This window comes from Archocentrus centrarchus, chromosome 5 (genome assembly GCF_007364275.1).
Source record: "Archocentrus centrarchus isolate MPI-CPG fArcCen1 chromosome 5, fArcCen1, whole genome shotgun sequence".
Classification (NCBI taxonomy): Eukaryota; Metazoa; Chordata; class Actinopteri; order Cichliformes; family Cichlidae; genus Archocentrus; species Archocentrus centrarchus.
This window is the reverse complement of record NC_044350.1, coordinates 25,036,190-25,056,783: the sequence shown is the minus strand read 5'-3', so window position 1 is coordinate 25,056,783 and position 20,594 is coordinate 25,036,190. Positions and strand designations below refer to the sequence as shown.

The window sequence follows — 20,594 nt, the reverse complement described above, 5'->3', positions numbered from 1 at the left end:
GGGCGGGCGTTTGGGCGGCGTCTGTTGAAGTGTCTGCTCAATAACTCGAAAATCATTCAGCCTACAATTACCAAATTTTATGGGTAGTTAGCTTATGACCAAAGCAAGGTTAGGATTGTATATGGCTTCACTGGGGTCAAGCTCAAGGTCACTGTTACTTAAATGGCACTTTAAGAGTTCACCATATCAAAATGATGTACAGTGATCAACTTCTGGAAGTCAAGGCCAAAGGTCAAGGTCATATGGTTAAATCTTTGTTTTTTGTTAAGTTTTGTCATGCCCACATCATATCTAAGAAATGGTTTGAATGATTTTGATGAAACCAGGCATGATTACTCTGCATATCAAGACATTATGCAGAGATCAACTCCTGGTGGTCAAGGTCAAAGGTCAAGGTCACATAATTATTAAATCAATGAATAGGGTTAATACAGTTTAAACAACGAGTTGTTGTGATATCACTTTCAGTGTGCACTGCTGTTCATGAGGGCGAAAGAGGCAAATTTCTCTCAATCTCATTCACACAAAATCAAAAATCTCACTAACTACACACCTAAAGGACCAACTCGCCAACTTGTGTGGCGGAGCTGTTGATCAGAAGTGTTGATTAAACACTAGTAAAATAACACTAGCTGTTGAATGATGTATTCAAGCTGAAGACTCGTGCTATCTACTGTAGGTGGTCATGACATTACTGTGTTTACCATTATAAAGGAGGTTACACAAAATACATTTCTAGTCTGACACATTGGTATCCCTCTTCTTCTGCAGTATCACTTTCTGGGTCAAGTATCTTTGGCTAAAATACCTGTATAATATTACAACTTACCATTGTGTAGCGTATGGTAGTTTTCCAGTGTTTGAGCAGAGTCAGCTGCTGGTAAACAGTCGAGGGGATAGTGGAGACCAATATGAACAGTCATAGATTTAGCTGTTATTTTATGTGAGAAACTTTCTATGTGTAAATGCAGTCTTCTTATTATTTGTTATGGAGAATACCAGATGGAGGTCAGTAGCTATTCAGTTAATAAAAATGAATTCCTGTGATTCACAGCTTATTCAATGTCCCTGTGGACAGATTATATTATTGTACTTGTACGTATTATGTATTATACTCATTACAACACTAAGGACTGGTTCATTGTGGAAATTTGATTTAAATGTAATCAGCACACCACAGGACATGTATCCTTTGGTATAAAAGATACACATTTTCTTTGAAATTGCCAAATTAAATCTAATTTTGATTTAGCTGTCCACAGTTGGTGCACTGTGTCTCTAAGATGTTAAAAACGGAATGAAATCCAGAAGATTTCTGAATTCTTACACTGAAACCAGGATGAGTCAGCTGGATTGAAGAGCTTGCATATTAGCTCAGCTTACTCAAGCAATCACTGTCTTTTCATCCCTGAACTCTAGTCAGCTGGACTCCATGCATTCACTCATGCAACATATTAATCTAGAGAAGACATGCACTGGGAGTTTAAGGTTATGCTGTTGGCATCCCAAAGTCATAAAGAGAGAAAGAAGAGTGTGGTCAGCAATCCCCTGGTTGGTCCTTCAGGGATAACATCCTGCTGTTGTCCTCCTTGTTGTTGCTGCATTGTATTGTTCATGCTCTCCTCAGCTGAACTTACTGAAGCATAGATCTCTGCAGAGAGATGCCTCGCCTGTTGCTGGTGAGACATACAGTATGAGTCTGTTTCTTCATTTGTCTCTCTATCACTTCCTAGAACTCATTCTCTGTCTGTCTGGTTCTCTAGGTGCCATATTATGTCACTGTCACCGACTGGTCATGTCGTTACAAGCCGGTTGGGGTCTGTCCAAGTGTTTGCCGAGGGGAGGGTGACATCTGCTGAGCAGAGTGAACTGAGGCTTTAGGAAACTGATTCCATCTGCACCTTTTGATCAAGAAACAGAGAGAAATGTGATTTTCTTTATGAGTGCTTTTGGTCCAGCTGTGAGCAGTGATCCTATAATCCTACCTATCTCCGTTAATCCCAGAATCTGATTTTTTATTTTTTAAACTTGAGGTTCTCTCTACTGGCTCTAATTCTAAAGTGTTGGTTTGTTTGTTTTCATTTAATTGGTTTTGCTGTTAAAGTGAACATATTAAGCCTTTTGTGTTTCAGCGTATTTCATAGCGTTTTCAGTATGTCAGATGTTTGCAGTGTTACAAAGCCCAAAGAGCATGGAGTTATTCTCTCCCACAGAAAACACCTACAATAAACTTTTTGGCAGGCCAGAGACTTCTCTCATTGCTTATCTACGTCACCATGTAAAACATTTTTGCATAATTCCTGCCAAGCTGGCCTAAAACAAAGCATGAGTATTTATATCGACTTGATGGAGCCGCTTCTGCTAACATTAAAATGTCTCAGCGATGAGTCAAGCACACCAAATGATCTCTCTTGCTGCACAAGTGAGCTAAAGTCTTAATGCTCTGCTGAACATCACTGAAGAACAAAGTGGGTTTATTTTATTTTTGATGGCAATATCCCTACGACAACAGAAAAGCACGCTAGTATGTGGTATGGCTAATGTGGATGACATTACCATCACCATATTTCTCAATATATCACTTATGTGTTTGGTAATGTAAGTTCATGTACTCAACCACTTAGGTACTGATAGGGCAAAATTGTGATCATGTATGAACAAACTGATTATGATGAAAAAACAATTTCGCCACAAGTTAATAATCGTTCTGAAGCTTTCACTCCCATTAAGAGCTCCAGCAGATGTAACTTGGACTTGTAGGTTCTCATTCATGTTTCCTTAAAAGCAGTGATTGAAAACTCATTCATCACCTTGAAAAGAGTACAGTCTCACTACCAGGAAGGACTCCTCCTATTACCTATATAAGTTTACTTTGGTATTTACATTAAAGTGTAAAGTAGTCCAATATGACGTGACTGGACAGTCTTGTATATAATAAGCCCTTAAACATTACAAAGATTTGAAAGGATTTACATTAAAGATAATCTGCAAACCCTTTGTGACTCAACAAAATTTAAATTATAGATCTCCTATTACACACCTTAGAAATACCAGGTCATTGTCATTCTGTAAAGTAAAGCAGTTTTTTCAAAGCTGCTGTTGTGGCTCCACTTGTTCTTTGGCAGTTGTGCGTGATGCACCGGGTTATGGCATTACCTTTTTCTCAAACCCAACCAAACAGTTCTTAATGTCCAAAACTAACCAAACCAGTGAGTGGAAGCTAAAGTGAAAAGGGAAACAAAAAAAGGAATTAAATCAGAAGGGTAAAAATTAAAAAAGCAAAACAAACTGGAGAAACAAAGTCAGAGATCTGATGAAAACGACTGTCTCCTGGCTGACAAACCTGCTGTCCCTTATGCCACTACCTTTTCTCTAACCTCCTAAGGTGAACTTTGTAGATCTCTAAAATTGGACCATTATCTCTGGCTACCAATAATGCAGTGACCTGTGCATCAAAGCACCAATGCCAGAGGAGACCTAGCACGTAACAGAGGGGTGACAGTAGAGCATTATATTACACCCTGGAATGAAAATGTGTTGGAATCACTAAAGAAGTCAGAAGGCAAGCAATTTGAATCTGATGCCCAAAGTAGAATTTTGCCTTAAAAAATAGATAAATCCAGATATCACCCCAGATATAACACGAATTCAAGATGTCTCCAATTAACTTCAGACTAATGAAGAAGGAATCACAGTCTACTCTGTCTGGCATTTCTCCATCCGCATTGATTTTTTTAAGTGGATCTTATTCTTATTTTGGTATATCCCAGCTAATAGTGAAAACAAACATAACAGAAGCTTTATCAGCGAGTGAACAATACGTGCTGTTTGGTTCTACGAGGTTACGTCCTTGCTGAGAGCTACAGTATGCATCATTCTCTTGTTCAGAACCTGTAATAACATTAAAAGCATCGAGTGGTAAAATATATGTCAAGGTTCTCTAACACACGCTGATAGTTAAGCTCTGCATAAGAAGTATATTAAAATTTGCCAATGTGAGGGCAGTTAAGATGTGAGATGATTTTCTGATGTTCCCTTCTGCCCACACAGCCTCAAGTTCAGTTTGCTCTTCCCTCCTCTCCTTCTTTACCCCTGACCTAGACTCCCTCCACAGCAGTCTCCTTTGGGCCAACTTGGACTAAGTTAAAGGAGGGAAAGTCTACCCTCACCGCCTCCACACACACCATTTCTTTCCTCTTGCCATCAATCTCCCCGTGCCCCCTGCTTCTTCGTTGCTTGGGCTAATTAACTAAAAAAACCAAGCAGAGATTTTATATAATTCAGCAGCAAGAACTGCCATGTCTCCATCCAGAAACACCCAGAGAAAAACATGGTGACCAAAGCCAGAAACCAACAGTAGAGGGAAAAATAAAAATAAAACCCAAATCTTGTCTTTCCAGTACAAACTATCAGAACACAAGGAGCTGGAAGCTGAAACTATGAAATTCTCATGACATATTTTATTTCTTCCATGGCTACGTTTTAATCAGACAGTTGGAAATTAGTCACAGGCTGCGCATGACCAGTATCAAGGTATTGAAGCAGGGAAGACAAGGAATGGAAAGAGCTTGAAAGAATAGAAATGGTGCAATGGAGTGAAAGATAGAGGCTCAATTGTGAAGGTTTTGACAGGCAGGTGCCAGGTGAGAGAGGTGTAAGATGAAAGACAGCCAGAGCGAGAGACAGGGAAATGGACTGAGAGAGGCGCGAGAGATCTGTGACCAAATGGTATTAGGGGGGGGGGTGTTCGCTTCTCCACTGAAATCTCCTGACCACTCTCCATTAAGCTTGAGTCCAGGGAACAATATATAAAGAAAGTTTTGATATGGGAGAACAGTGCACAGCAAAGAAATCTAAAATAACCCCAAAATGCAAAAAAAAAAAAAAAAAAGTACAAGCATAGCATTTTATTTTCATCTTAATAATACATTCTGTGTAGCTCCTGAAATACTTCATGGACAAAAAAACCAACAAAAAACAGAATGCAAACAAGAGTATATTATTACATATTATCTAAAAAAAACCCTGTAACAATATAAAAAACAAAACTGAGCTTATATGTCCAGTGGATTTCTGTGTAATCTTTTATTTATTAAGATATTGTGATTGCTGAGTCTTGATGCATACTGAGGCTTACCAAAGGGGTCACCAATCCAGCTGGGCTACCTATGCCCCCCCCGCATCTCATCCTGCCTCAGTTTTCCAATAAATTCAATGCTTGTCTGAATTAATGCATTACAAGCTGCGCTTGCGATATTAAAAAATGATAAAAACTAATCCCTTCTCCATGTGCTCATGTGAGGCAGGGTCCTCACACTGAGCTGACCCTGAGCATTCTCTGCCATCTGCACCATGAGTTATGATATTTGGTGTCGCTCGGATTGCACTTTAATATTTCATTACAAAATTCTATTCTATATATCTCCCCCAGGTGTGTTACTATTAATCATAAGATGCTGTGTATACCCAAAGAGCTCTCATACCACCTAACTACTGTAGGTGCACTATATTCATAAACAAATATGTGCATGTGTAAAAAAAAAATAAAATAAAATCTTTTTTTTAGAAAAATCAACACTTAGAGAGCACTCTACTGCATTATATAGAACACCGTTCATAATATTTTGTCCACTTTATATGAAATCATAAGGGGAGCAAAATATAAGCAACGCTTTTCAATAAAATACAGTGCAGTGCACCACCACCTCCACCCTTGATGACTTCAATAATAAGCACAACCTGGAATTATGACCTTTCTGACAAAGTCAGCAAAAATTGAAAATATCAGACTTATAAAGACAGAATATGAACAGATTGCATAATATTACAGTTATTCCTACTAAACTGCTTGTTCTGTGTATTTATAAAGATAGTTAGAAATCATGCACATAAACTGCCACACATTGACGCGCACACACTTCAATCTGTCATCGTCTTAAGATTCTGCGCGTTGTTTCACTGCTCTGTGTGAGCTTGTGTTCAGTTCACATGCTTGTTTCTCGCACCAGTAAACACACGTGAACACAACAGAATACACACTGCTGTATCAAATAGCAAAAGTATGAAGCACAGCATGTGTTTTCTCCCAGGGGGAGCTGAGCGTTATGCCATAACTGGTGGCCCCCGCCGAGAGCTGAGCTACTCATCATGCATGTATGAAACAAACACAGTGCCCATCATCAGGAGCCAAGCGTCCCTTCTGATGTGATCTATTTCCAAAGCTCGACTCTGCTCCTTGCAGCCAGGAAAAAAGAGAGCAAGAGAGAGAGAGATTAACACGCTGCTCACATCACAAAGATGACTGGGGACCTCTCAAAGTGGAGCAACACGAGTAGACCAAACCAAAGTAGGGCTGACCACTTCACCTAGAATCTCCCTCTGCTGCTTTATTTTATTAAGTCATGCAAAAGAGGACAACAACAACAAAATCCTAGTGGAGTTTCTGGAAAAAACATCAGAACTCATCACTAAAATAAACGAAACAAAACAAAAATGTAATTCCCATAAAGAAAGGTTAAACATAACTTGAAATTCTCCATGCTGGCGCCAACAAGAGTGCAACACCAAAAAATACCTTTTCTGATTTCATACAAGCTAGTGGTTAGTATATTCCTGAGCTCAGTGCTTTTGCTGCCACCATCTTGCTGTTTGAAACCAGATGCGAGAAGCCTCTGGGGTGGATGAGGTGTAAGACCTGAAACTAGTTACTGGACCCATAAACTCATGAAAGCATTCTGTGATATCATAGACCAAAGGAGCTAAGGGTCATTCTCGTGTGGGTTTCTTTAAAATCAAATGTCTTTTTGCAACTAGGAGAGTCGCCCCCTGCTGGCCATTAAAATAGCTTTTCAGTCCTAAAGCCATCTTTTACAGTATCTATCGGGTCAACTTATACTATAAAACATTAACATTCTGATGTTTCATAGCTAAAATATTTACCATGTATTTCATTTTAGAAAAATAGCACTTGCTAATTATCACTAAATAGATAATACAGCTAAAACTGATGAGAATGTCACTAGTTTCACTTGATTATAATTCAAAGTATTGGTCAAATAAACGTGCTGACCTGATGATGAAGCTTTATGATAAGTTACATAATGACCAAAGTCATAATTCATCCTTAGAAGGACATTATTGTGTATATTTCATTGTAGTCCATTCTTTAGTTGAGATATTGCACTAAAAAGAAAAATGTCAGCCTCATGACAGCACTTAAGGAAAGGTCAGGGGATCAACAAAGTCTTTAGGATACTTCCAATCGGGGCAACAAATGCCTGTACAAAATGTCACAGCAATCCATCTAATAGTTGCTGAGATATTTTAGTTTGCAGTAAAGTGGTGGACTGGCTGCTAGCACTGCTAAAAATAAGCAGCTGTAAGGCCTTTGTTGATATAACACAGTATAAAACTGGCAGATGTTTTAAAATGGCAGTTATCTTAATAAATAATTAAAACACAAATCAAATGTTTCAATCAGTACCAAAAAAGTAACTCCTAAATAAAGGAACCTCAATTAAATCAGTGCACTCAAATATTTTGGTCTCACTCGGAATTAAAGTCACCGATAAAAAGAGGAGATGATGGATAAAGTGGTGGAGTTCCAGCTGCCCTTCTCCTCTGGTCAGGACACCGTGCAGTGATGGATGTCTGCCCTCTTGGCAGACGCGTTACAGGGTCACGACACACCCAGCTGTAGTGTCCCTTTATCGGCTTCGGCTAAGTGTTCATTTTCTCCTCCCTGCCATCATAGCTGTAGCACCTCAGTGGTAATTGCTGTGTGATAAATAAGCTTTGTCTATGTCCACCTTGGTGATGACAACACAGAACAATCATGAAGCCTTGTTCCCCGCATTCCTTAATTTCATCTCTCAGCTGTAAATGTGAGTGTAATTCATTTTATCACAGGTCCATTCTTTGTATGCACGTCTGTGTCACACATATTTACAGCCAAGAGATTATGAGGAATATTTTCAAATTGATGTTATCAGCTCCTCAGACACCCCCCCCCCCCTTTTTTTTTTTTTAGCTACAGTACCAACCAACTCTTCTCTAGGAGCAATTTTCCAGTTACTCTGTATAACTTGGTGAGTCATACACAATACTATTGTAATAATGGTAGCCCTTCCATTGAGATAGGCGGGGATGCATTAAAATGCTGTGTGAGTGTGTGTTCTGCAGTGTGGGTAGAGATCAGTTCGAGACAGATCAGGTGTGGTTATCTTGACCTGGACCTCCATATGTGCTTTGCCCGCTCTGCCCTCATCCTCCTCACCTTCACTGGGGTAGAGAGTGCAAATGTAAGATACACACCAAACAAACTTTGAGTCACTATAAAGGGCTGTGATGATGAAAAAAATGATGATGACAGAAAATAGAACAAGAAACACAGTTTCAGAGAATGCGACTTCCTGTTCGCTATCTATCTAAGCCACACCAAAAATCTCCAGTTATCTCCATTATCACCACATCCTCCTCCACCACTCAAGCTGGCAGCTATACGACGATCTACATCGGAGGCTGGACGGTAGCGTGGGCTGGGAGACATGAGACCCTCTTGGGGCTAAGGCAGCAGCTGTCCAAAGGCCTTCTTTTCCAGATTATCCTGGCAGTGAAACCTGGGTCGCATGGTCTGATGTGGAGCCCAGTATTCTGCTTCTCTCTGTTTGGCCGCGTTTTCACTGAAGCCCAAGAAGTCACTTTTCCAGCAACAGGTCAGGGATATCTTGTGCTAATATTAAAGCTTACACTGTGACATGCTGGTTGGAACACTCGCTGCCTTGCTGTGTTTTGTCTCACCTGGGCCTTTTCTTTTTTAGTAGGGGGAGGGGGGGGTTGATATAAATGTTTCTATAATTTAAGGAAAAAAATATTTATTTGACAACTGTGTTTACTTATTAATTTGCAGATTATGATGTTATACACAAAAGAAAAATGTGAATCACTACTTAAACTCCGCATACACCCCTTTATGATGCAAACTGTACATGCAATCAGCAGCCTTTTCCACTTATTAAACTCTCATTTGCTGAACTCAGATTGACACAGGAACACCATCAGCCAGCGAAGGTAGTGAATCACCAACCATAAAAACCAGTGGAAAAAGATGTTGTCATATCTCCCGTGATGCTTTTCACTGTTACCATATGAAAAAGATTCTGTTTTCCATTTTATATTAACTCGAGCTTCCTGAAACACCCAAAGAAACCAGACGAGGCAGGAGGGGGGGTGTGTGTGGGGGGGATTATTCAAGTCTGCTTCTGCTTCTCTGATTTCCATGTGTTTCTTTCCAACATAAAAGCTTCAACCAATTGCCAGTGTTATTTGCAGCAATGTAAAAGCCCACCATCTGGCATTCACAGCCCAGTCAGTCTAAACCAAAGCAAGACTCTTCTGACAGCTGCAGGCTAGTTTGTAAAATTCAACACAGAAACTTGCTTTTGTTTTTTGTTTTTTTTTTACTAAAACTAGCTTGTCCTATTTAATTAAAAAAAAAAAAAACATTCAAATAACTATGAAAAACAGCAAACAAGGAATAGACAGAGAGTGAACACCCTAAAAGGTGAGTAAAATTTCACTTGATCCTGTACAGGGGATGGTACTATTAAAAGTGCAAACAGATCATTTTACTAAGTTCCTCAATTTGATGCAAGAACAGGTCAACAGCACAACTATCATCACTACATTAGCATGTGTTATTCTTAAAAACTCTTCAATATTTCAGGTGATGGGCCCTGCATTGTTATTAGCGCCTTGATTTTGCTGGTATTTTTAGCAATGCTGGAGGCGCAGCTTTAAAGACACCAGCCAGTGTATTAACTTATCAATTTGTTCAAAAGTCAGAAAATGCAGACAACGTATTAGTGCTAGCAGAATTAGCAGTGTCGTCTAAAACAATGCACAGCTACACTGTAGTGCTAGTTTTCCTGATACTGGTGAAAAATGTAAATGTTTCACCTAAATCATTTCACATTTCATTCAACTAGCACTCCAAACGTATTCATTTTTATCTCTTAATGACTAAACCTTTTTACCTTATTACTGATTGTTGAAAAGATTGTAGTATGATGGTGGCAATCAGAGTGAGAGTTCAATGATTAAAAAAATACTGTGAATTTTGAAGCTTGAAATGGTGTTTAGTTCACAAATTAACATTATTATAGTTCAATATTAAGTAGGTTAAAACAGGACTGCCACATGAAAAATGCGTATCTGTTTTTCAGGGATCAGATGACCCAGATTGGGATAAAGTTCTTATTTGAATATTGTTTTTAGGACTCAAAGGGAACCCTGAAATGTGCTTCCCCACTATTTCTCTTCTATTCAAAGAAGTGTGCAGCTTCGATCTGGCAAGAACAAAACCAGTAAGTAAATGAGGAGACATGTCCTTTACTTTGTAAGCAGCTCACATATTGGATCTTCTCACGCATTTATGAAACCTGTGCCTTTTGAAGGATCTTTAAGACGTGCTCTAGAAACATATACGACGCTGAGCAATTACACCTGGCTCACTTTCCTCATTTTTATCTGCAAAAAAAAACCTTTGGTTACTTCCAGTCCTAAGCTACAGCAGCTACAGTCTCTACACATGCACGACCGCATTTTTATCCTCTGCACTAAAAATGGCAGAAAACACAGAACCCTCAAAATTAATTAAGCCTTAGAAATCTTGCATTACAAAGTTTGAATGCAAATTCACTGACTGTGAGGACAAGGCCGTCACATGAAACAACACAAAAATAGATTGTGAAGTAAAATAACAGTTACGTGGGGGGAAAAAAATCCCTGTAGCTCATTAAGTGTGGCAGCAGTAACCGCCGAGTGGTGATACATAACGAAGTATTTTCACTTCCGTGATGTTCTGAGGTTAACCACACATTTAAGTGACTTGTACTGTAGTATTTCCATTCTTTGCAAGTATATACTTTAGGGAAATATTATACTTACTTCAATATATTTGTTTTACAGCTGCAGTTACTTTAAAGTTGCAGACTACAATTGATCAGTTAATGAAATATGATGAAATGATAAAGATTAAACCAACTGGTTGTACAGTATAGGTCAAACTGACTCAGCTAACAGTGAAATCCTACTTAAATAATAGTGTATCAGTAACAATAATCTGAAAAGATTTTTGCTTGCAGGTATCCTTTTTCTTTTTTATGAGCTCTTTTACTCAATACTTTATTTAAAGTTCATTACACTGCATGAGTGTTATCGATATCAACTCTCACTTAAGGATCTGAGGATTTCTCCCACTATTAATGAGCACAAGAATTTAGACTTAAATAATAATAAATTTTAAAAAATAAAATAAAAATAAAATTGCCATGCATGAAAGGTAAGCTGAATGTCTGACCCAGGAGCACCTTTAACATCTGGATGTCAAACATGAACTGATGTCTCTGACAGAGAAAGAACCAAACACCCGCAAAGGCCTGTTCAGCAGTGAGAGGAGCAGCAGCTTTTCCCAAACTCCTCAGTGTGTTCTCGTTTCTTGTTCCGTGCATCTTAAAAATAATACCATTGCCTTATCAATAATTTCACACATAATGCTTCCTTCCTTGTAACTCCACATGTATTTGAGCGGTCTGCCAAACTGAAGGTTGCACACTTTGTTTGTAATTTAATTTTGGCACCATTATAGTGATTTTCTGCCTGCTGCTTGCTTCCAGTTGTTATAAGTGGATCATCGAGAGTTTTTATAACGCTAGTGGGATTTTAAGGTTGTTAGTACCCGACTTTACCTCTGCAAAATTTTAAAAACAGTGCTATAATTTAATGATCAAAATGCAATCGGGCTTATATTTACAGTTCTACATAAGCTCCAACAACTAAACAATGATGGTTGTGGTTTGTGCAAAGTATAATCTATATAATATTTTATTTTACATCAATCTTCACACATTCCCTCTCCTTAAGGCTAAATCAAAGCCCGAGGTGTAACTTTTCACTTCATCAAGCAAGGGATGATTCATTTCACAAGTAATGGTTTGTCAAAAATGGGGCATGGTGCTGTTGAAAGAGGAGAAATCATATTAAATGAAATGGATCATTGGTTAACCTTAAGCGAACCATGTTAGAAGTGAAATTAAAGAAATTAAAATACTGTATGAATCTGTGCCATTTTTGTAGGTTAAAAAAAATTCTTTGATCTCTGGGAATAATTTCAGATGCGACAGATAGAGCAGTAATGTGATTGCTTCAGTCATCATGTTTTATCAGATTACATATCTAATCGCTTTGTAAATGGAGAGTATAATTTGTGCAGATTACAGGCCAGTGGTGGCTCCTGTCTGTTGAAACTGGGCTGTTTGACAGTTCAGATGATCTGCAGGCAGCCAGAGGGATGGACAAAAAGACAGCAAGTGGGAAGGAAACCACCAACCACCTGGTTTAATCCCTGATGGAACATCATCTGATCCTGCTGTTTCTGATAGCTCAGATTTTTTTTTTCCCCCCACAATGGTGCGAATAACTGAATAATATGTGGGCGCACACTTGAGGCATGGAAACACACTCGGCTGGATTTCTCATACACATTTACTGAGACTACTGGAATGCAAAGCGATGCAGAATATATGCAACATGATTGCAAAGGAAGTAGGACTATATATAATGAAATTAAACCAACTCAGTTTCTGTAATATCCCTGGGGTATATAGCTAGTTGTTATATGGGGGGAGATAAGAGGATTTTGCCAGGTTGAGATGCTGGCTAATGCTATTGTTTCTACAGGGAGCATAAAACAGCAAAGAAGCTTTTCACACGTCTTTTCTTCTTTTGTAGTGCTGTTACTGTAGATATCATTTCAAAGCACAAGGTGGAAAAAATTATAATATTGCAGCAGAGGACATATTATGAAAGAAGTGCAACTGTTTTATTAGCTTTTTTTTTTTTTTTGCATGAATATGAGAAAACACCATTCAAATAGATTGAAGCAAATTCTTATTTTAAAGGCTTTATGGAAATGATCTATAAAATAGGTTTTATCTTTTAAATGCTGTCAAAAAACATAAAATGAGTTTAGAATAGCCTGTGAGAATTCTGATTCGCTCTTGCTCTGTCTCCCCGTCTTCCCTTGCAAACACACTTATGCACTTGCACATGTACTTAAACAGGCCTTTAAGTTACTCTAATAGACCACTAAAGGTGGTCAAATTAAGTTAGAGGTGTGGTTAATGTAACCCTCTCTTTCCTTCTGCTGACTTTTCTTTTCCCTTGTGCCTCCTCTCCATTTACCCAATTTTTCACCTGCCTTCACTTCTTCACTGCCTCCTTTACCTCTTCACTCTTTAATCCCTCAGACTAATAGTGCTCCCAAGGAGGCAACTTGTCATATTATGCCAGCCAAATCACTGTATCATCTACACCACATAGCTGGTGAAAACAAACAAGATTCTGTCCTCCTTCATCTCTATCATAACAATTTCAAATGGTACATTACAGAAAAGCATGGCTGATTTAATCTATTACAAAGTCAATCCTGATACTTGAATCTAGTGGCACTCTCACGATGAGCCTTAGCGGTCCCACTTGACAGGAGAAATGATTTGCATTCAATCTTCAAAAGAAGTGCAGGGGCTATTACCTGTCACAATACAACCTAACCCCAATCTGCCAGCAGCAAAATGTCTTTAAAAAAAAATCACAAACAAAACACCTCAGTCACTTTTTTGTGCTTTTTGTTTGTTTAGGTTTTTTTTTTTTTTTTTTTTTTTTCTTTTTGCTCGGAGAAAATGCTGGTTATTGTCGGCCACAAGGCAAATCTGTTGGAACTCAAGGTTTATCGCCCAGCTGCCCCCTCAGCTCTTCATACACTTTGTCGCTTTCATCAAGTGACATTTGTCTGCTAATAAGACTTATTAAACACGTCGTGGCAAATGAAAAGGCTTTGTCAAAATTTCAACATCATTTAACAGTTCCATACTTAAAAAAAACAAAAAAAAAACAAAACAAAAAAAAAAACACGGACACGCACACACACACTCACACATACACAAAACAACAACTCTATTTGTCGCTGCGTGAAACTGCTTATTATAGCAGTAAAATGATCTAAACTGGAAAAGAACAAAGTGGAGCAACAAGGAGGAGGAAGATGAAGGAATCACAGGTAGGGAAAAGGCAGAAGAGAAAGAATATGGTGAAAGGTCATGTTTTTACTCGCTTTTATTTTGCTGAGGCCAAAGACACACTGAGCACAGATGGTGTGTGTCTGCTGGGACAACCAGCCTTCTATTATATTCCGTTGTACTGTATTTTACTCTGTCATGTGTGGAAGTCTAGATATAATATGTGCATTATTATTCTTAGTGTAAAGAATAAAAAAAAAAAAACTAATACAATGCGCACAGCCAAGTGAGCGCGCGCGTGCACGCACGCGCATATTCAACCACACATCGCAGCTGCTGCAGCGGAAGCCAAAACTAGACGCACAAACTCTTTGACATAGCGATGACGAGATAATAAAACAAGCCACGGGCGCGTTTAACTTCAGAAGGAAAATGAGAGGAAGTTTGCTAGGAGCACAAATAGATAAATAGATAAGGGTGTTGGGGGTGGGGGTGGCTTTTAACTGGGTGGAAATGGGAAAATGCTCAGACAGCAGAAATATGTGCCTTTTTGGAGACAGGCAAAAGTCACCATACCCTTTCTGCTGTCAAATAAAGCAAAATCAAGCCTCCGAATATGTTTGTCTGTTTCACGCCTAAACGGATGTTTTGAAGATATAACTTTAAACCAAGTTATAGTGACTCACGGCTTTATAGAAATCTTACGATGAAACAATAAAACGTTATTGCTTGTATCATTTTCTCAGGTGAGTGATCTCTAGGAAACCTCTAAAGGAAGAGGGAAGGTGTTTCTCTGCGAAGACGGCATCTCTGTGGATGAACACACAAAGACTTTTTTTTTTTTTTTATTCTTCCTTTCGGTATGAGAGTAAACTCACCTTCCGTAGGATCCACTGGCAGAGGAGCACCATGGTCCAGCTGAGAACCTGCATGTCACCTTCCTTTTAGCGGACCACGCCGAAAAGCTACGCGTCTCCCCAGCTGAACATATAAAGACACACCGCGGAATCCAGGCAATCCCAAATGGCAGGCGGCAAGTGAAAGGTGCGAGAAAAACAGGACGAAAGTTGTTTGTTTGCTTAGTCAGAGTCACAGTGATTTCTACGGTCAAACTTTGAGCGGTGGTTTCAGTTTCTCCGGTCCGCCTCATGTGGCACATCCATGGTGTTTGCCTCCGCTCGTGCTGGACGTCTGGTGGAAGTTTAGTGCGAAAGTCAGTTTGGAAGGTGGAGGCAAAAAGCGGAACGTTTGAAGATCACCTGCGCTTCTTGTGTTTTGTGATACTAACTGGTTGATTTTGAGAGATGAGATCTGTCGCGCACCCTATCTCTCCTTCTTCTCCTCCCTCCCTCCCCCCCCCCCCAAAAAAATCTTTCTCTGTTTACGCGCGCGTCATGGCGCACAGCTGCTTCTCCTTTATTGGAAACCACATTGACCACAACTGCATGTAGATTATGTTGTCCAGTCAGTATTTACATGAAGAGCTGACTACTAGCATTCAATTACGCTCGGTTAATCAGAGAGGATGCTTTTGTTGGATAGTATTTATACCTGAACGATTTTTAAGCAAAAACGACCTTTTCAAACCCCAAAGTTTCCAAAGTTGCTGGGTTTTTTTTTCTTTTTTTTTTGTTATATGTGACAGTAAATTGAATATTTTTGACTCATTAGCTGTACAAAACAAGCAATTTGAGATGACCTCCTTTATTATCTTACACAAAAAACTCAAACCTTCACTGCAACATTTAAGTGACTGTGTGTGATGGAGGGCAACAACCCAAGCTAGTCAGGCTATAAATTCCCAGAAAAACAATTTTGAAATATTAATGTTGCATGGATATATTGGGGCAGTGCGGAACCAACATTTCTCCCTGATGGCCAGTCCCAGCTGCCGCCTGCCTGATTGTGCCACCTTTAAAATGAGCTGATCTGGGATGCACAGTGTTTGCTTGCCTGTCTTGCAAGTTTGTGCAGAGATCAGTGTGTCTGCTTGCTGAATTGTTTCTGTCTGCGTGGCATTATATACTGCTGTCAGTGACTGAATGACTGGCTCTTCAGTATAAACATAATGGCTGTCTTGACTTTCTGTCGGCGTATGATGAAGCATGTCCCTGCTGTATAACTGTCTGTCTGAATGACTGACCAGCTGTCTATTTTTCCCTGTCTGATTTGTTGTTTTTTTCTGTCTCTAGTTTGTCCCACTATTTACACCATTTATATTATGAGGTTTTTATCCAGTACACCAACTTTTTCCCCCTCTATGTCTCTGAAAATACATTTCTGAAGTTCTTTTCTGATCTCCCCTCCACATTTTCTCTTCTGCCATGTTACCATATTTTATTTCCTACCCATGAATAGAAACAACAGCCAGGGATATAAGTCTGCAGATCAAACAAAAGGGTCGCTATACTTTATTCTTCAGATACAGCATAATTCACTTGTAGCATGCCCTTATAGTCTAGTCTTCTAGTCTTGTGCTACCAAGGCCAGCTCCTGGGACTGCTGGGCAAAGTGCACATGATGTTGATGGGCTCAGAGGTTGCAAAGTAAGGTTGGTCTGTGACAGATGGAGAGGAGTTTCACTATAAAATTAGCAGCTTTGTGATTATCTGTGAGTTTATATATTGTACATTAACAATCTGCTGTCAGTCTTTGGGATGCAGGCTCTTTGAAGCCTGTTATGGCTCCCATCAGTGTGTGAATAACACAGCACTGCCTCCCTGCGAAGGAAGGAGTCACTGCACACTGGGGGCAAACAGTGAAATCAGCTGAGAAGATGCAAACACAGGAAATGGAGTGGCATAAAGATTACAATGACTGCTGATCATTTCCACAAGACAAGCCTGGAAATTAGTAGATGACTGTGGAACTGTTGTTTCCAATAACACATTCGCCAGAAAAAATATTTTAATAAATACCAAACTATCAAGACAGAGTAATCCCAGGGGCCATGACACTTAAAATGACAATGTTCTACAGTTAACTATATCATAACAAAGTGAGTCCATAGTATTTACAATTAAGCAAATTTTGGAAATGACATTTTTACATTTTTTTTTAACTGTGAGAGAAAGGATTTTATTGAACATATCTAGCAAGCTGCAAAATCTTTATATTGGGTTTGTTTTTGCTGTCAGCTATTTTTTTTAAACAATATCTGCTACTTGGAACTACAACTTGAGTCAGCTTGTTTATAGTGGAATTTAGGAAACTCAGCAGTTCAATAAAATTAGAGAACCCGATAACACTTCATAATATGGCCCACAACTAAGGCTGTAAGTACACGTAATTACAGGGATGTACCCTGTAAGCCACTACATATGACCTGCATCCCAAAAAAGTACAGCGTACTTACGATATAGGATCGAGGAAACGCTGGTTTTTTGGCTAAATTCCCCAGAAATTACGCAGAACTTAAATTTACTTACAGCGTACATCCCTGTAAAATATGTGTACTTACACATAATTACAGGGTACATACACGTACTTAATCATGGGCTGTATTATGAAGTGTTACCGAAAACCCAGCTGTTTCCCACGTGCTTTGTCTGTTGGTATCAAAAGTTTTTGTTATATATATCCAAGTGGACACAGGCACTGAGGATGCAAACCTTGTAGGTGTCTAAAGTTCTTCACTCTGGACACTCACCATCCACCCTGACTAACTTTCTTCATACTAAAAAATATAGAAAACTATATGTTTCTCTTAAAATATTCAAATAAAATAATGCATGATTTTTTACTAAACATTTTGGGACATAATGAAACACAACTTCTACTTCATGTTTCATCAGTTTTAAAGAATAAAATACTTCCAATGGAGCAAGTTTCTCTTATGGCTTCTGTCAATGTTACAGCTGCTGTAAATCAGTGTGTTACACCCATTGCTTCATCTTCAGCAGACCATAAAGCCCTGCCTATCAAACACAGCGGGTCTTAAAGAATGTGACCATTTTCCATTTCCATCGCTGCCCTCCATTCAGTCTACTGTCTGTGATTTGTATGGCTAGAGCATGCTCTGTCCTTCTGTTTCCCCTAATTTTTTTCTTCCCACTGCTGGAGAAGAAGTTGCTGGTGTGAGTGCAATTTCTGATCCACATTGGAAGTGGCAGGTGAATTTCGCCCAGCTGCTCCCCTTCTCTGTTCCACTTAGCAGCGACACTACTATTCCGAGTCACTCAGTCGCTGCATGGTTATAGTAAATGAATGAACATGCTCCGAGCAAGAGCCAAGTGCATCTACTTTCACAAATATCATCCCCACATCATTATTCCTCTTTTGCCTCCCAAGATGTCAGGAGAAAGTTTCATCATTTCTAAAACTGCACACTTAAAGGCTGCTTGTGTTTATCATCGCTGTGTAAGCACACAAATTAACAAACATGTGTTATTAAAGAAAATAAATTATAGTGAAGACTTAAGAGTAGGAAAATGGTTGCACATTTTATCATTAAAGCTCTTTGATGGATTGAGCTTAAGACAGGTGGAGGATGAGAGAAGGTGGTAAAGAAGGATAAGAGAGGAAGACAATGGCGTGAGTATGATGGAGGAGGAAGGACCAGTTATTAGAAGCTGGATTAGAAGCAAAGGAAAAGCAGAAGTGGAAGGCCAAGAAGAATAGGCAGCAGTTAGAGACAGAGGTGGGGGTAAGGGACAGAGGGAAAGATGGACCAACAGGGAAGAGGAGGAGCAGAGGGTGGGAAAGAAGGATGGGATATCTCAAGGAAGAGGAAGGGATAAAGCTAAGAAAAAGAAAGAAAGATGGATTTATGTTTGATAGAATGGGAATCTTGTCGTAGAACAGGTGAGTTCATGATTTGTAGTCCAGTGTTGGACCTTACCCATTGCACCACTGCAACGCTGGACTAATGTATTCCATAAGATTCATTGTCTTATCATACTTAAAAAAAAGTTTTATAAGCAAAAGAAAATGGATGGATGGATGGATGGATGGCTGGATGGCTGGATGGATGGATGGATGAGATTTACTTTGTCATGAAAAAACACAGCGGGCTAATGTGAACATCCATTACATGCACACATCATTTTTCTTTCTGATTTATAATCCTCTGATTAAAGATTCTGTGTGAGTTGTTTACATGGGATATGATTTAATGTGTGGTGTTCATGTGTGGTGGCACATTTCGAGTGATATGCAAAATAGTGATGAAAATGTCATTCATTTGTCTTCAACAGCCATCAGTTCCCTGATTATGGATATCTATTGTCTCCTCGGCACAGTCTCCTCGGGTGTTGCGCCCCAGCTTGGAAGCTGCCATTTGTGGAAAATGGTTTATAAAACTGTTTATTTCACCTTTCTGAATCTGCTTGGTTGATTTTGGTCTGTTTATCTAGATTGGGTATTTACATGGAGAGCTTTTATTCTTTTTGGGGTTTAAAACCAATTCTAACCAGGATTCTACACTCACTTGAATTCCCTACAATGTGTTCACCTCACTTCATTACTGATAACCCCATCTCCTAGAAATTACTTATTTATTTTGGTGCCAAACACCACAGGACACCAGTTTCATGAGATATAACTGTTTGTAAATAATGACCATGTTCCAGTTACTTCTTTTACTGATGAGGAGATTGGCAAGATGTGTATTCTTAAAAAGATGACTGCTGAGTCTTTCAACAACTTGGTGTGTGTCATCTCCACTATCAGCAATTTCCATTGCAGTTGGATACTTGAATGTGGAAACACCAGCAACCCAAGCAGGCAAAATTCTTCCTGTGGTATCTTTGTCGCCACTGCAGCCCTGATGGGTAGTTACAGTTTTCAGAAAGCATATATCAACGTCCCATTAAAGTTACACTAAAGTAGTGTAGCTTTGCACGACTTACGGGTCAAGCTAATCCTAATAATCCTTCATATATAAAACAGGCTGGTTTTAGCTCTCTTCCATCACGACATAACCATTTCGTGCATGAATTATGAGAACCTCAGTCAAGATTTCAGGCATGAAAAAACCAATGCAATTGAAATTTTGTTTATTTTTCATGGAGTTACAAACCTGTCCACCAAGCTGGACACCATGCATTTGACTTTTGAACAAGTACAATGAACTATGTATTTAACAAACCAATAAGAGAAAATGATATTGCATCTTCAGTTCCACTGTCACTACTGCTAGCATTAACTAATCCTGATCCTGTTAATTACATTCAAATAACAAATAAAAATAAACAAAAAAAACTTCACATGACTGGCCAATAGGTAGCAATGTATGGGACGATGCACAAACATCCACTGTGTTGGCTGATTATCAACTATAACACCAAAACAGCTGCATATACAAGAGAACGGTTTTTGAATAACTGTCAACTGTACTGACCGCTAAACACAAAAGGGTTAAAGCCTGTTTCTGACTGGCTGCCCCTCATATACAGCGGTATGACCAGCATGTAGGTGGGGCCTCTGCACTCACTGTCATGTCCTGGGCCGTTGGCCCAGCGTTTTGTGTTAGTTTATTTCCTAGTGTTGTGATATGTCTGCGTCTCTGTCCTGAGTCTG

General features: G+C 39.1%; 1 protein-coding gene across 2 annotated transcripts in view; it reads right to left on the bottom strand.

Moving 5' to 3' along the window:
* nxph4 (neurexophilin 4) overlaps nt 1–15,334 on the bottom strand; it is a 49,051-nt gene extending 33,717 nt beyond the window's left edge. The window contains exon 1 of one of the 2 annotated variants that reach the window (XM_030729662.1): nt 14,954–15,334. In XM_030729662.1, the coding sequence (XP_030585522.1) occupies nt 14,954–15,007 (54 nt within the window). In that variant the 5' untranslated portion in view covers nt 15,008–15,334. The remainder of the gene's footprint in view (nt 1–14,953) is intronic. The other variant, XM_030729663.1, reaches the window with a different exon arrangement.
* Nucleotides 15,335–20,594: the final 5,260 nt, after the last annotated feature.